Source organism: Dendrobates tinctorius, unplaced genomic scaffold, assembly GCF_039654945.1.
Source record: "Dendrobates tinctorius isolate UK_male_01 unplaced genomic scaffold, ASM3965494v1 ptg000158l, whole genome shotgun sequence".
Classification (NCBI taxonomy): Eukaryota; Metazoa; Chordata; class Amphibia; order Anura; family Dendrobatidae; genus Dendrobates; species Dendrobates tinctorius.
The window spans coordinates 2214495-2231733 of record NW_027361825.1 but is presented as its reverse complement, the minus strand read 5'-3'; the positions used below and the strand labels follow the sequence as shown (position 1 = coordinate 2231733).

Here is a 17239-nt window from a genome sequence, read left to right as displayed (position 1 = left end):
TTTATGCCTTATTCTTTTAATTTGTACTTATTCTATTTTCTATGTGTCCTTCTGTTGTCTTTTTAAAGTATCACCATTGTGATCATATTTATTGTTCTCTAGATGTTTTCAGACGATTCATCAATTGCCACTTTTTTTAAAAAAAATGCAATATTCCGTCTTTCCTGAAGTGATTTAGAAAAAAAAAAAATCATGAAAATTTTGTGACATTTTAATAGAGTATGCACCTGTTTGTTATAAAAAGATTAAAAACAAAATAAAGAGCTTTTTGTTTTTTAAATTAATGAATTGCGTGAGCCATTTTAAAGAATTTTACGTCAATAAAAAGCATCAACTATATCACAAGGGAAAAAAGTGAGAAATAAAAATCCAACTGATGTATCAAGTCCTAAGGGAGCTAGAATTCTCAGACAATCCAGAATCTTCTGCATTAATTGATCACACAAGAGATTCACGTGATTGCTCGTTTATTGCAGAAACTGAAGTGTTAACAAATGAAATAGTAAAGAAAACATCTATGAAGCTGAGATAATACTGAGACAATGACCATGTGAGCATTATACATCCATATAGTCACATCATACCGCTATATAATCACATTGTACAGTCATATGGTCATGCTGTGTTGCTATGATGTCATATTATACCGCAATCTGGTCACATTATACCGCCATGTGGTCACGATCTACAACCATTTTCCCGGTAATCATCCATAAAGTTCTTCACTTCGTTGCATGCATTCCGATGACGCGTAGCTTTACATACTTGGGGCCCAGCCAGTTCCTCAATCCATGAGTTGCTTTCCAATAAGTATCTCATTCTGAAGTTGAAAGAGAAGATGAGTCAAATACATAAGCGGAAGGATAAGATAAACCAAGGAGAAGAACCAATAAAGAATAGCAACAACATTATCAGTCCGGATTAAAGGGGTTGGCCCACTATAAGACTTTATGGTATCTCCATCAGTCCCATAATCAGTGAATGGGGTGGTGGTAGGACCATCACTTCATGCAAACTTGGAACTCTAGAGCCGAAGAATCGGTGGGGGATCCAGCAGTCATAATCTGAGCGGTGATTGCCTGCTATGTCACAGTGAGCAAACGCCTTTAAAAAATAAGTCCCTTGAAGTGATTGCTTGAGTCCACCATAACCAGCTGTGACAGGAAGTCCTGACTCCTCCATCCCATTTTCCACATTTCTGTGCTGTTTCTTCTCCAATTAATATGGGGGAGGAGAGACCAACCTGAAATGGGCTCCTACTCATTCGAGCTCCACAGCAGTCATACTGTATGTTCATTATGATATAAAGGCACTTGGGAAGAAGACTAGAAACAATTTGGTATAACAACGCCATCAGTGATCACAATGCATCAAGATGACCATCAGGGATGAAAGTGCCATCAGGATGACCACCAGGGATGACAGTGCCATCAGGATGACCATCAGGATCAACAGTGCCATCAGGATGACCATCAGGGATGTCAGCACCATGAGGATGACCATCAAGGTTGACAGCGCCATCAGGATGACCATCAGGGATGATAGTGCCATCAGGATGACCATCAGGGATAACAGCGCCATCAGGATGACCATCAGGGATCACAGCGTGATCAGAATGACCTTCAAGGATGATAGTGCCATCAGGATGCCAGTGCCATCAGGATCACCATCAGAGATGACAGCGCTGTCAGGATGACCATCAGGGATGACAGCCCCATCAGGGTGAACATCAGGGATAACAGTGCCATCAGGATGACCATCGGGGATGACAGCACCATGAGGATGACCATCAAGGATGACAGCGCCATTAGGATGACAATTAGGGATGATAATACCATCAGGATGACAGTGCCATCAGGATGACCATCAGAGATGACAGCGCCATTAGGATGACCATCACAAATAACAGCGCTATTGGGATGACCATTAGGGAAGATAGCACCATCAGGATGATCATCAGGTATAACAGCACTATGAGGATGATCATCAAGGATGACAGCACCATCAGGATGACCATCATAGATGAGAGCCCCACCACGATGACCATCAGAGATGACAGTGCCATCAGGATGACCATCAGGGATGACAGTGCCATCAGGATGACCATCAGGGATGACAGTGCCATCAGGATGACCATCAGGGATGACAGTGCCCTCAGTATAACCATGAGGCCAACACTCACCGTCCTTTCTCATCCTTCGTTTGCCCATCTTGGCCCATGATAAGATACTCCTTGTTGCTAAGCTGCATTTTGCAAGATGAACGCTGGTAAAAGTATCTGGTCTCTCCTCGGTTGATTCCCTCATCAGAATCTGAAATTGGAGAATCAGTAAGAACAACATTGATGAGTCTCAGCAACAGGAGAGAAAAAGTAATGCATTCCCACCAGTAGTGCAGAGTATTTCAGGAGAAGTGCATACTCATGCAGTGAAGTGTCTCACTCTACGAGGTACATGTCTATATTCAATTTAAAGGGAACCTGTCAGCAGGATTGTGCACAGTAACCTACAGACAGAGTCAGATCAGCGCCGTAATACTGATTACAATGATACCTTGGTTGATGAAATCCATATTGTGTTTGTTGTTTAATCTATATTTTCAGTTTTGAGTTAATGATATGCTCGTGCTCCGGGGTGGCCTGTGAGGGGGATCTTCATGTGGTGCTCTGATTAGGTATTCACAATGCAGTCTGCTGACAGGTCACTGATCCCTCACTGACCTGCCCCCTAGTTTACATAATGAATATTATATGTACATACTGAAGCACAGCACAAGCATATCATTAACTTAAAACTGAAAATAGGGATTAAACAACAACCACAAGACAGATTTCATCACCAGGTATTATTGTAATCAGTATAATGGCGCCGACCTGACACTGTAGGTTACTGTGCACAATCCTGCTGACAGGTTCACTTTAACTGAGGATATTTTCTTTTTCAAGATCTCCGCTTGCTGTTGGTGATAGGAACACTCTTGTTTATACACAACGGCTGATCATATCTGGCTGAGTGTTTGTTACATTATCTCATCTGACAAGCCCTGTACTTTATGTTAAGTCTGCACCTCCGCCAGCCAGGCCTGATCAGGGCAGGTGCTTAAAAATGATTTCTTTCACTGACAACAAGTAGGAGACTCAGACTGTTGCAGAAGCTGGTAAATATTGTTTTTTAATACACTATACAGTATTAGTATCCATGAGACAGTCATATATTAATATGCTGCCCTCTACACTGTGTCGCCCTAGGCAAGTGCCTGTACTGCCTACACAGCAATCACACAGCCCATTGGTTGCAGCTATTGACTTACGTTTCTGCAGAACCTCGGAAATGTTCACTGTGTAGACAGTAAATGCGTCCACCACCTTTGTGTCCAGCACACTGACGCTGTACCCTGTATTGTGGAGGAAAGATGTAATGAATCTCAGAATGTCCCTGTGTGATGATAACATACATGGTGTCGCCACTCTTCTCACCATATACCACTCTTGGGCTGTAACAGGCAAAGTCTTGTCGACCCTTTCCTTTCAATTCCAGGGAGCGTTGCCTCTTGGGGCATGAAACTATTTAGTAATAAGAAATAATGAGAAATCTGCATGAAAAAAAATCATTATCTGTAACAAAAACCATGGGAAATGAGCATGCAGCTTCACAAGTAGGGACTTAGCTGTGATACCAGACACAACCTATGGACAACTGCTCTGGTTCTGGGACTAAAACCACTTACAACTACTTTAAGAACTGCTCATGAGATGCTCTCAGAGAATTGTGACACTTGCACACATCAGCTGTATACTTACCCTCGGCACACTGACAGACATCCCCTGAGCACAGCGTGCTTATCATGCTGGATTTATCCGGACCCCCATAGAACACTCTGCATTGATTTTCTGCAAGAAGTCAATGAATGCATACAATGAAACTTCATGGCAGTCTGGATCTTAAAAGTGGACCTTCCCTTTTATAGATGACCTGTCACTCGCTAGAAATATTACCTGGTGTAAATGCTGTTATTCTCCTAAATCTGGCGATGTTTTTTTATCCCTGCGCCTCACAGTTCCAGAGATATGGCCTACTGTACCCTGTATAAAAATCTACTCTTTTAGGCAAGTGGGTGTGGTTCTCAAGACCACGCCCAAAGTGAAAAATTGAGGAACACGCCCACTTGTGGAAAAGTCTAGATTTATATACTGAGAAAAGGAGGCCATATCTCTGGAACGGAGAGGCACAGGGCTAAAAGGAAAATATCGTCGGATTCAGGAAATCAGCGGCATATACACCAGGTAATCATTTTTTTTTTACATATTTATGGCACCCGATAGCTCTGCTTTAAGACTTTGATTATAGTAAACTACTTTTACCTGGCTCATAGAAATCATACAAGATGGCAGAGGCCGGCTGCAGGGGGGAGATGGTCACTGTCTGGACCGCCTCAAAGGTCACACATTCTCTAGTGTTGGAGACCTTCAATAAAGAAAAAAGATAAAGTACAAGGAAAGATGGTGGATATAGAAACTATGGAAAGGAACAGACAGGGTAGTTGTCACGATCCATTTTTTGGATCTGTGGCAGACCTGCATTCTCACATAAAACCTTTTTTCCTTTCAGGCCATCAGGGGTTAATATCAGTTTCCCCCCGCTGGCCGCTGGTGTATTTACATGGCTGGGTCTGTTTGTTGATGCAGGTGGTGACCACTCCCACATTCCTTTAAAAGGTCACCTGGTGCATCAGCTGACTGTTGTTTATACAGGTACTTTTGGAAACCAACCGTGCTGAGGAGAGGAGCTTTCTGGTGCAGTGGTGATTCAGCCGAATTCTGTTATCGGGAGCCTTACTCTGCTATGCGGTGCATTGCAGCAGAGAAAGCTAAGTGTTGTTTGTTTTACCTTGTCTGTTATTTCTTCCCTTGGTGTTGTATTAGTGCAGCGGTGGGACCAGTGTCCACACTTGCCAATTCCCTACTGAGGGATAGGTACAGGGCAAATGAGGGCTGAGGTATCCTGCTCGACGACGGTTTGAAAGAAGCCGTATAGGGACATCAGGATAGTCCAGGACACCGCCTCAGGAGAGTGCAGGAGGTGTCCATTTCCCCGTTCCCTATTGCAGGGCCCACCGTTGTAATTGTGTCCCCGTTGTTCCCTTGTTTGTTTGCCGTATAGTGACCGACCAAATGCCGGGTCGTGTCACACAGGGCCAGTCACTTCGTGACAGTAGTGTAGAAATATATGATCACACCTGTGAGTATTAGATCCTATAATGTCATTGAAGGGAGACCTCAAATAAAATTGAGGGGCGGAGCATGACACAGGGATCCTCCTTCTGGTGGTTTTTGAGTCTGTGTCATGCTCCGCCCCCTCAGGTCCTGCACCTTTAGGAATGTGACTTTTCACCTATTGACTTAAGATTTCCGGGGGGTAGAAAGGACCCTGTTAGGAAGCTGAAGATAAGTTACTATGAGATTATTATCTCCTTTGAGAAATTTCATACCGAATCGAAGTACATGATGAGTCTTCCTCCCCGGATCTCGTAGTGACTGATGTAATTCTCAATACCATCCTTCAGCTGTAAGGAATGATAAATGGATCAAAATTACCCACAGACTATGACAGATCGAGAGGACCGACCTGCGGGTCCTCATGATTTAGTAGAAGTTTGGTAACATTTGTGACTCACAGAAATACATTAATAAACAGAAACACCATAAAATAAACATAAGTACAAAACTCCGGACATTTCAGAATTTCAGCTTTCTCTTTTCTGCCCCTTTAAAAAAAACAATCCAAAGTTTTGCCCCTAAAAATACAACTTAACAAGAAAATAAAAACAAACTTAGTGCAGCAATGAAAAAAAAATCGAAAGTAATGTGTTTCTGAGATCTGGGGTGAAAAAAAATAAAGAGGCCAGAAGCTTCTGTGGGGGAAAGGGGGTTACAAGTCATCAGTCACCTTGTTTAGATCTTGAGCACTGGGTTCAAATCCACTGAGCAGCGTAATGTCCACGATTGCCATGCCGGATGCACCTGTCCGGAATTTTCTCCTGGAAATACAGTTTCAGTAGAGTCTACAGAGATCTTCTCCAAAGATCAAAAAATACCAATAAAATGAAATCCACGAATTTCTGGAAGAGCTGAGTGACGTTCAGCAGCATCAACGCCTCCTCCATCTATCTGGAGATGCCAATCAGTACGATGGTGGAGGAGGCGTCAGCAAACTCTTCCAGAATTCAGCCTGTACGTCTGAGTCTCAGTGCAGCAGACGTGGTGATGTCATTAGATCACGCCCACGGTACCGAGCCTCAGTCCACACAATGCACGTAGAGGAGCTGAGCATCGGGGGAACAGGGCAATCAAACTGTGTGCGGGGAGCAGTGGGGGCATCATACTGTGTGAGGGGAGCTGTGGGGGCATCATACTGTGTAAGGGGAGCTGTGGGGGCATCATACTATGTGTCACTGACGTCATGCGCTCCCGTAACTTGCATGCTGAAATCAGCTGCTGGCTTCAGAAGAGGATGACGCTCGGCGGAGGAGTGGAAGGAAAGTGAGTAGAATCAGTTATTTTTTCTATGCATTAAAGAACAGTGGCAGAATGGGGGATATTCTGATGTATTCAGTGTATTTGATACACTGTCGATTTTTCCCACCTACAAAGAATGGAGAGGTCTGTAATTTTTTATCATAGATACACTTCACCTGTGAGAGACAGAATCTAAAAATAAAAACCAGAAAATCACATTATATGATTTTTATATAATTAATTTGCATTTTATTGCATGAAATAAGTATTTGATACAATAGAAAAACAGAACTTAATATTTGGTACAGAAATCTTTGTTTGCAGTTACAGAGTCAGACGTTTCCTGTAGTTCTTGACCAGGTTTGCACACACTGCAGCAGGGATTTTGGCCCACTCCTTTATACAGATCTTCTCCAGATATTTCAGGTTTCGGGGCTGTCGCTGGGCAACACTGAATTTCAGCTCCCTCCAAAGATTTTCTATTGGAGTCAGGTCTGTAGACTGGCTAGGCCACTCCAGGACCTTGAAATACTTCTTATGGAGCCACTCCTTAGTTGCCCTGGCTGTGTGTTTTGGGTTGTTGTCATGCTGGAAGACCCAACCACAACCCATCTTCAATGCTCTTACTAAGGGAAGGAGGTTGTTGGCCAAAATCTTGCAATACATGACTCCACCCATCCTCCCTTCAGTACAGTGCAATCATCCTGTCCTCTTTTCAGAAAAACACCCCGAGTATGCTGTTTCCCCCACCATGCTTCATGGTTGGGACTGTGTTTTTCGGGTTGCAATCAATCTTCTTTTTCCATCAAATACGGCGAGTGGAGTTGATACCAAAAAGTCCTACTTTGGTCTCATCTGACCACATGACCTTCTCCCATGCCTCCTATGGATCATCCAGATGGTCATTGGTGAACTTCAAATGGGCCTGGACATGTGCTGACGTGACCTTGCATGCCCTGCAGGATTTTAATCCATGACAGTGTAGTGTATTACTAACTATGGTTCTGGGCTGATTCCTGACATTTCTCAGGTAATGAGTGCAGAGTAGGAGGCTTCTTAAAGAAAAGCTAACAGGTCTGTTAAAGCCAGAAGTCTTGCTGGTTGGTCGGTGAGCAAATATTTATTTAATGCAATAAAATATAAATTATCTATGTAAGAATCATACAATGTGATTTTCTGGTTTTTATTTTTTGTTTCTGTCTCTCACAGTTGAAGTGTACCTACGATAAAAATTACAGACTTCTCTATTCTTTGTAGGTGGGAAAACTTGCAAAATCAGCAGTGTATCAAATACTTATTTTACTCACCGTACATTTCCCCCAGGATGGGGGACATATATACCAGGAAGGAGCCCAAGATGGGAGACATTACTACATAATGGGGGAGGAGGTGCAACTTGTATTTCCTGATTGGATTTACAACTCTACAAGGGCCCATACATGTGATCGACATGCGGCGGGTAGGGGGGGAAACCAGGTCCAAATCTTGCACCGGAGCCCACCGGACTATAGTCATGCCGCTGTAATAAGTATATTGTGTAGGAGACCTGTGTCCGCTCTTACCTAAGACACACTTCATATATGACTTTGGTGACTTTCTCTTTCGGCTGTGACACCTCTCTCCGCGTTCTGCTCCTCAAGTCGTGCCAGTCAATGTTCCTCATGGGTTCATCAGACATCGCATCATCGCCGTAATCATAATCCTCATCATCATTGTTTCCTGCACCTGTATCTCCTATTGACACAGTGAATAAAAATATGGTCCCTATATTACTGAAACAGTGCCACTCTTGCTAATAGACTGTGTGGGGTACTGCAGCTCAGACGGCGATAACACATATCACACGTGGACTAAACTAGAAATGTTTTTATAATCTTAGCAACTTTACTAATAGGGTTTTCCTATGACTAACAAGTGTATAGACTAAAAATGTGTAACTGGGCAGGGTCTGACCACAGGGACGTGCACGGTCACTATCATGGTCCCTGTCACAGTCACTCTAATGGTCCCTTAAATGGTCACTCTCATGCTCTCATGTTTCCCCTCAAAGTCACTTATGGTCCTTATATTTAGTGTGAAAAATTAAAACTATCAAATGCTCAGTCCAGAGGGGATTGGACTTCTCATTTCTGTGATTAATTGAGGGACCCAGCAATCAAACTGCACCAATCCCCCAATTCAGACACAATTAATGTCATGCCAGAAAAATGTCTCATGCCCAGCATTAAACATACACAATCCCATTTTATCAATCTTCTGAGCTGTAAAGAACACAAGTGTGCAAGATTCAATAAAAAGGGACTTTGTAGGGAGTTTTAGGCTCCTCGTGTTTGTAGCTTAAATATATGTATGTAGTATGTATGCACATCCTCTTTACAGTCTACATAAGTGGTAATTTACCCTACCTATAATCTATGAAGGTCTCATCATTAATATTACCGTCTACTTTTACTGTAAGTTCCAGCTGTGAGCAGGTTGTGTTCTCCGCTTCTATGATGTTATACATCTTCAGGACCTGAGAGCGGATAAATGTGAAACAGTGACATAGAGGAAAGTAAAGCAAGTTCCTCTGTTATTCCTCCTAGAAATGTATAAATAAAATAACAACTGGGTATTACCAGTTTGGGGGTGCGTTCCCCTAAACTGACCAATCAGTGCTCGCCAAGTCAGGACATACCTCTTTGACAAGGGGAAATTACAAATTATTTACAAATTTCCATCTATAACAGATGAATGGCGGCATACACAGCTCCCTGCTGAGCATCTGTGTCCCTGCTAGGGAGTCGTGTCTCTGCTGAAGAGTTGTGTTCCTGCTGAGGAGCCATGTCTCTGCTAAGCAGCTGTGTGCCTGCTAGGGAGCTGAGGAGTTGTGTCCCTGCTGAGGAGCCCTGTCCCTGCTGAGGATCCCTGTCGCTGCTGAGGAGCCGTGTCCCTGCTGAGGAGCCGTGTCCCTGCTGAGGAGTCTTGTCCCTGCTGAGGATCCCTGTCCCTGCTGAGGATCCCTGTCCCTGCTGAGGAGCCGTGTCCCTGCCGTGCATTACATGGTCACCTATTCATTTCAAGGCATGCTGTATAACAGGTTTACCACACACTTACTTTTAGGACACCGGTTCCTTTTCCAGACACTTTCACCTTAAACTTTGTTCCCATCGATCTCTACAAATAAAATAATAAAAAGCACATTTTATATTACTGTTCCCTGTTGCAGTAAAGTATTTTCCACTCCAACCCCTTCAGGATAAGGCAATGTTTTCCATTTTTGCACTTTCGTTTAATTCCCTCCCCTTTTTTCCAAGAGCCATAACTTTTTTATTTTTTCCATCCTCATTTCTCTTTAATTTGACGTCCCCCACAGGCTTCACAGATAGACAAACATTACAGTGACATTGGCCTCCAGCTACAGTTGTAAACAATCAGAACCCCACGATTGCATAGCTGGGTGGCTCAGTCATAAAAATGTCGCTGTCGATGATTGACAGCAGCGTCTAGCAACTGGTTAAACAGCAGCAAACTGTGCTAGCTCCGGTTGATGCTGTTAAGAGCAGATATCGGTTGTTGGGTAAGGTATATCTAAATGATTTGATAAATAGACTGCTTTCTCCAGAAACAGCGCCGCTCTTGTCCATTGGCTGTTTCAGGTATTGCAGCACATTGACAGTTTTTTCAGTGAATTAACATGTAATACCCTGCTCTGTCCTCGGGTCACTAGTTCTTCATGCAGCTGATGAGGTGGGCATACTGGGAGCAGGACCCCAACATGGAAAGCTGTTATATGCTGTACATTTACTCGTCAGACCACATATAAAGTCTTGACTGGGGACTCTCATCCCTAATTGCTCCCCCTGTAGCCCAATCTTGTCCAGCTCTCACCAGTTCCTCCTGGATGTTTTCCTCGCTCCTCAGGGTAAACTCCTGCTTCAGAGACCTCTCCAGTGAGTTGACCACCACTCGTAATTCATTCTTGTCATTTGTGTGCGTCTTGATCCAATATTCAGAGAGAGCTTCCAGCGCCATCACTGTGTCCTGGCGGAAAAGAAAAGTCATACTAGGGTGCACCATAAGGAACGGAACAGTAGTCCTTTTTGGGAGACTGACCTGGGTAGACTTAAAGCCCCCACCGTAATTCTCCTGTTCCGACAGCCAGCCATACATCTTCTTGGCGCTACGTAAATCGTTTTGAAGCAGGGCCGTAAGTAATGCATATGCCGTGGCCTCAACAGCAAGTGCAGTCTTGGCAGGACCAAAGTGAATAGTATCCTTATCTAACCAGGGAAAAGAAATGCTCTAAAACCAAATAGCCTTTTAAGATTGTGTCTCGTTATACATTGAATATTTTTTTTGCTGCCTCTAGCACAGCGGGGAATCTCAGCACAGTCCGCATCACCAAAAGACATCAGAATCTCATTCAGCCAACCAGTTGCTCGAAAAAACAGATAAGATCATATGTATATTTCTTTTCTTTATGTGGGCAATAAGGACGGGGAGTCTTGGAGGTCTTCCTTCGACCACTTTAATACTTACTGCGATCCTCCTGTGCCGTAAACACGAGGCTGGTGTATGCCTTGTCCTTCAAAAAGGAGTCACTAGAAGCGAGATTGAGGGCATAGGCGGTGACGGCTAAGGCATACGGCTCTTTGACGTTCTCCAGCGTAGAGCGGATATAGTCTATGGCTTTGGAAATGCTTCTCTTCTGCGAAGGACATAAAGAGACAATATATAGTACATTAAATTGTATGCAAAAGATGGAAAAGTGACGTGGAGGAAGCTGACATACCACTTTGGTATCATCTTCAGGCATCACGTCCTTGGCAAGATGGAGAGCCACCAACACGTAGGACGTAAGAGACACATCTGCAGTCTTCCCCGCGACACCACCCTATGTGGGCAGAGGATATATTCAACAAGGGTCTACAAGGTAAACATTTCATCCACCATGGAAGCCAATGCAGGAGTAATATATGTAATATGATTATGCATCGGTCGTGCTATTGTTTTCACCATCTACTATCGGGACATTCATCCTCGCGTGAGGGATTAGCAGAGAAATTGAAAGCGTCCTGGAAAGCAGAAATGTCAGCGGAGTTGAAATGTGATAAACCATAGAAGAATATAGATCCATTTTACCATCATATCTTTGTGGATCACCGGATTGTTTTCCAGGAAAGCTCCGGTGTCACTCTGTTTGGTTGTCAGGTAGGTGGCAGATATTTGGATTTCTTCTACCACGTCAACGTCAATGTATTTACGGCAGAGGGAGATGACTTTAACCACAAAAGCTGTCAGCCTAAGACATAGCGAGAGATTTCTGTCTACAAACATGACACATTCTGTATGTATTAGGCTACTGTACAGTTTGGGGAAAATAGTGCAAAATTTCCATGATAAATCAGAGCAGTGACTGAAATCATCATCAGATTGGCATCATAGCTCTATCCTGTTGGGACTGTGTTGTCCCAATGGTCAGAAATGCGCGGTCTTCTGTGCTATTCTGAATCATGGTGGACCCATGTGATCTACTGAGATCTGTTGCAAAATAGATGCATCATATCCATCACAGATCTTCTAAAAATGGAACCCATGATTTCGGTATGACCAAGGCCTCACTACGGCTCATGTCCTATAAGGCCAGTAGGGCTTGAATATTACCTGGAAGGGGAACCAGTTTGGATCTCACGTGATTTATCTGTTTTACGGTGGCTTGTGGTCACTGAAAACAGCGTAAAGTTCTCCTGCCACGTATCAGACTGCCACTTGCTAAATCACTGTAGAAAGTTGAAGGAATACAGTATATCCACCAATTCAGATATTGAGGTTGTGGCCTCTGGAGCATGGGTTAGAGTACTTTACCACAAGTAGTGTCCAGCCAATAGATGGAGAAGGCAAGGCTGGAGCCCCTATGCCCATGATCCAGAACCATGTCAAGGCCACATATTTACATAGATGAAGATGTGATTTTGACTCTTTAAATACCCAAAGCTACCAGCAGTGGATGTGACTAAGATATACAGGGTGGGCCATTTATATCGATAAAACTAAATAAAATAGGAATGGTTGGTGATATCAACTTCCTGTTTGTGGCACATTAGTATATGGGAGGGGGGAAACTTTCCAAGATGGGTGGTGATCATGGTGGCCATTTTGAAGTCGGCCATTTTGGATCCAACTTTATTCTTTTCAGTGGGTCATGTGACACATCAAACTTATTTCACAAGAAAACAAAGCTTTATTTTTTCATGAAATGTGTTCAAAGTGCTGCCCATTGTGATGGATTGCCAATGCAACCAGCTTCTCCCACTCTTGATACATTGATAGCAACACCGCAGAAGAAATACTAGCACAGGCTTCCAGTATCCATTATTTCAGATGCTGCACATCTCGTATCTTCACAGCATAGACAATTGCCTTCAGATGACCCCAAAGATAAAAGTCTAAGGGGGTCAGATCGGGAGACCTTGGTGGCCATTCAACTGGCCCACGATGGCCAATCCACTTTCCAGGAAACAGTTCATGTAGGAATGCTCGGACCTGACACCCATAATTGATGGTATGGTGTGGTATATGGGGTACAAAGATAGTGGAAACCTCAATGCCACTGGATATCTGATATTGCTACATGATGATGTGTTGCCCTCTTTATGCACTGAAGATGGTACGTTCCCTGAGTTTTTCCAGCAAGATGGTGCACCACCACATTATGGGTGTCAGGTCCAAGCATTCCTACAAGGAATCTGACCCCCTTAGACTAGCATAGACTAGCATTTCTTCTGCGGTGTCGCTATCAGTGTGTCAAGAGTGGGAGAAGAGGGTTGCATTGACAATCCAACACAATAGGCAGCACTTTGAACACAGTTTATAAGTGGTCATAATGTGTAAATATTTCATGAAAGAATAAAGAAGTTACGTTAAAACCAAGCACACCATTGTTTTTTCTTGTAAAATTCTCAATAAGTTTGATGCGTCACATGACCCTCTTCCCATTGAAAAAAATAAAGTTGGATCCAAAATTGCCGACTTCAAAATGGCCGCCATGGTCACCACCCATCTTGAAAAGTTTTCCCCCTCCCATATACTAATGTGCCACAAACAGGAAGTTGATATCACCAACCATTTCCATTTTATTTAGGTGTATCCATAAAAATGGCCCACCCTGTAGATCAAGATACAGAAGGACTATAGAAGTCCCCATCTTACCAAGTACTGCTGGGCCTGGTCAGCCATGCACCATAGGATCCATCTGTCTTCCTGTACTGCAATATTCTCGAGTATCCTGGGGACAATAAACCAGGTCAATTGTACAAGAAGACTAAAATTTGTGTAGTTTGTAGTCAGTTTTATGACACTTTATGTGCATCCACCAAAACAGTTCAGACAATATGTAAAAATGCAACTTTTGGAAGTTCCTATCACTAAAATCTGGATTTCAAAAGAATGACAGAAATGCTTCTTAGATCTTGATTCTTCAGTGTCAGTGTCTCTCCTCTTAACCACATAGCTTAATGGGGTTTCTAGGGTGAAATTATCAAAGATACCTAAACTTGTGGGTGTATTGTTGGAAACCACCCAATTTTCCTGTAAGCAATGGTATGGTGGCTCTGGATGGTGATCAAACATAATTATAGCAGATTTTGTAGCTCTATATCAGAGTGAGGAGGTCGGATATCTGTATATTACAAATTATTTTCTTAACAATGGATAAAAGTACCATTTTTCATGTTCTCCATCGCGTCGTCTTTGCGGTCGGGTGGTAGCAGCATCCACTTGTTTGTGTGATCGAGGTAGCGCATTGCATAGACCCCCGGAGCAGTGGAGATCATAGTTTGCTCAGCACAGCCATATGGTACCCGGATCAGTCTACTGACCCCATCACTACTCAGGCTGTTGTTTATGGTGTTCATTGGGGAGTCCACTGTGATAGGAAATAAGACACAAGTACAAGTGACAGGAGGAAATAACAAGTAATACTGTTCTAAGCCATATTTATATCCATAGGGGTGAGATTTATATCAGAAGTAAATAAAGCATTGTGGTCAACTCCATATGAATGCCCAGGAGGCCCCCAAAAGTGACTTTACTGACAAACTCATCTCTGCAAGTCCAGATACTTCACCCTGCTGTTCCAAATCACCTGTCATCATGCTTAGCTCTGCTGTTCCAAGGCACCTGTCATCATGCTTAGCTCTGCTGTTCCAAGGCACCTGTCATCATGCTTAGCTCTGCTGTTCAAAGGCACCTGTCATCATGCTTAGCTCTGCTGTTCCAAGGCACCTGTCATCATGCTTAGCTCTGCTGTTCAAAGGCACCTGTCATCATGATTAGCTCTGCTGTTCCAAGGCACCTGTCATCATGATTAGCTCTGCTGTTCCAAGGCACCAGGCATCATGCTTAGCTCTGCTGTTCCAAGGCACCTGTCATCATACTTAGTTTTGCTGTTTGAAGGCGCCTGTCATCATACTTAGTTCTGCTGTTCCAAGGCACCAGGCATTATACTTCGCTTCGCTGTTCCAAAATGCTTATTAGCATACTTATGTCTACTGTTTCAAGGCCCCTTTCATCATACTTACAGTAGCTCTTCTGTTCCAAGATGTCTGTCCTCATACTTGGCTCTGCTGTTCCAAGACACATGTCATCATACTTAGCTTTTCTGTTCCAAGACGCGTGTCACCATACTTAGCTCTGCAGTCTCACACCTGTCATTCATCACATTTAACTCTGCTGTTCCAAGAAACCTGTACGTTTGCTCGGCTCTTGTGTTACAAAGTGCCAGTCCACTTAACCGGTTCTGCTGTTCCAAGGTGTTCATCTTCAAACACAGTTACGCTGTGCTATGCATCAGGTGATACCAAGTCTATCTAGCTTAGTTGTTCCAGGTAGCTTTGCCTGCCTATCCAGCTTTACTAACCAGCCATCCAGCATATCCAGCTCAGCTGTTCTTTGCTGCAGCAATGTTGTCTGTCTGTGCTGGTCATCCAGGCATACAGCTAGGAGAATCCATCTCACCAGATGAGCCTCAACACTCCTGTAAATAGCGCTTTCAAGAGGATTCTTGAGATGTTGGCATGATCAGTTTTAAGACAGAGTCCAGAGCCCAAACACAAAATCTCAGGGTGAATAGTGGAAGGCCATGGAGAGGAATTACCTGACATTGGGGGTGCCACAAACATTCTTCTTCCAAAAGGCCTTCACTTAAAGATAGCATGAAATATAGAACACTTCATCCACCGGGACAAGATATGAGATCTGACAAACAGTTTTCTAAGCCAGAAGTGTCCTCAGAGCCGTTGCCACATGTCTCTGCACTTAGCAGCACATAAACGATGAGATAATAGCTACACAACCACTTCCATGACAATTCGAGGTTGAACCTAGGAACGAGGAAGATTTCCTGTCTGTTGCTGCTCCACTCACCGCTCATCTTGATACTGGAGTGGAAATCTCCATCAGGGATCATATTTGAAGGAAAATCCTCATCAACTGTGATCTCACTACTTCTTCTATCTGCAAATTGCATAAGAATAAAATGAAAGAAAGTGGAGGAGACTTGTGTCCATAGACTGAAAGTGATAGAAAAAGGACAGAAGTGATGGACGTGTATATATAGGTAGGGGATGATGGACGGATTTACAGAGGACAAGGGTGATGGGCGGAAATACAGGGGACAGGAATTATGGATGGGTATACAGAGGATGGGAGTGATGGACGGGTATACAGAAGATGGGAGTGATGGACGGGTATACAGAGGATGGGAGTGATGGACGGGTATACAGAGGACAGGAGTGATGGACGGGTATGCAGAGGACGGGAGTGATGGACGGGTACACAGAGGATGGGAGTGATGGACGGGTATACAGAGGATGGGAGTGATGGACGGGTATGCAGAGGATGGGAGTGATGGATGGGTATACAGAGGATGGGAGTGATGGACGGGTATAGAGAGGATGGGAGTGATGGACGGGTATACAGAGGATGGGAGTGATGGACGGGTATACAGAGGATGGGAGTGATGGACGGGTATACAGAGGACAGGAGTGATGGACGGGTATGCAGAGGACGGGAGTGATGGACGGGTATACAGAGGACGGGAGTGATGGACGGGTATACAGAGGACAGGAGTGATGGACGGGTATGCAGAGGACAGGAGTGATGGACGGGTACGCAGAGGATGGGAGTGATGGACGGGTATACAGAGGATGGGAGTGATGGACGGGTATGCAGAGGATGGGAGTGATGGACGGGTATACAGAGGATGGGAGTGATGGACGGGTATAGAGAGGATGGGAGTGATGGACGGGTATACAGAGGATGGGAGTGATGGACGGGTACACAGAGGATGGGAGTGATGGACGGGTATACAGAGGATGGGAGTGATGGACGGGTATGCAGAGGATGGGAGTGATGGACGTGTATACAGGGGATGGGAGTGATGGACGGGTATAGAGAGGATGGGAGTGATGGACGGGTATACAGAGGATGGGAGTGATGGACGGGTATACAGAGGATGGGAGTGATGGACGGGTATGCAGAGGATGGGAGTGATGGACGGGTATGCAGAGGATGGGAGTGATGGACGGGTATACAGAGGATGGGAGTGATGGACGGGTATAGAGAGGATGGGAGTGATGGACGGGTATACAGAGGATGGGAGTGATGGACGGGTATACAGAGGATGGGAGTGATGGACGGGTATAGAGAGGATGGGAGTGATGGACGGGTATACAGAGGATGGGA

General features: G+C 44.1%; 1 protein-coding gene across 1 annotated transcript in view; it reads right to left on the bottom strand.

Moving 5' to 3' along the window:
- Positions 1-450: 450 nt before the first annotated feature.
- LOC141051738 (complement C4-B-like) overlaps positions 451-17239 on the bottom strand; it is a 61858-nt gene continuing 45069 nt past the window's right edge. The window contains exons 23-41 of the mRNA XM_073548745.1: positions 15920-16009; positions 14217-14420; positions 13706-13781; positions 11639-11798; positions 11289-11390; positions 11036-11204; positions 10610-10776; positions 10385-10537; positions 9611-9670; positions 8954-9029; positions 8077-8248; positions 5946-6036; positions 5488-5562; positions 4361-4463; positions 3800-3889; positions 3476-3562; positions 3310-3393; positions 2183-2312; positions 451-820 (exon numbers count right to left, since the gene is read on the bottom strand). Coding sequence (XP_073404846.1) covers positions 679-820; positions 2183-2312; positions 3310-3393; positions 3476-3562; positions 3800-3889; positions 4361-4463; positions 5488-5562; positions 5946-6036; positions 8077-8248; positions 8954-9029; positions 9611-9670; positions 10385-10537; positions 10610-10776; positions 11036-11204; positions 11289-11390; positions 11639-11798; positions 13706-13781; positions 14217-14420; positions 15920-16009 — 2231 coding nt within the window. The 3' untranslated portion in view covers positions 451-678. The remainder of the gene's footprint in view (positions 821-2182; positions 2313-3309; positions 3394-3475; positions 3563-3799; positions 3890-4360; positions 4464-5487; positions 5563-5945; positions 6037-8076; positions 8249-8953; positions 9030-9610; positions 9671-10384; positions 10538-10609; positions 10777-11035; positions 11205-11288; positions 11391-11638; positions 11799-13705; positions 13782-14216; positions 14421-15919; positions 16010-17239) is intronic.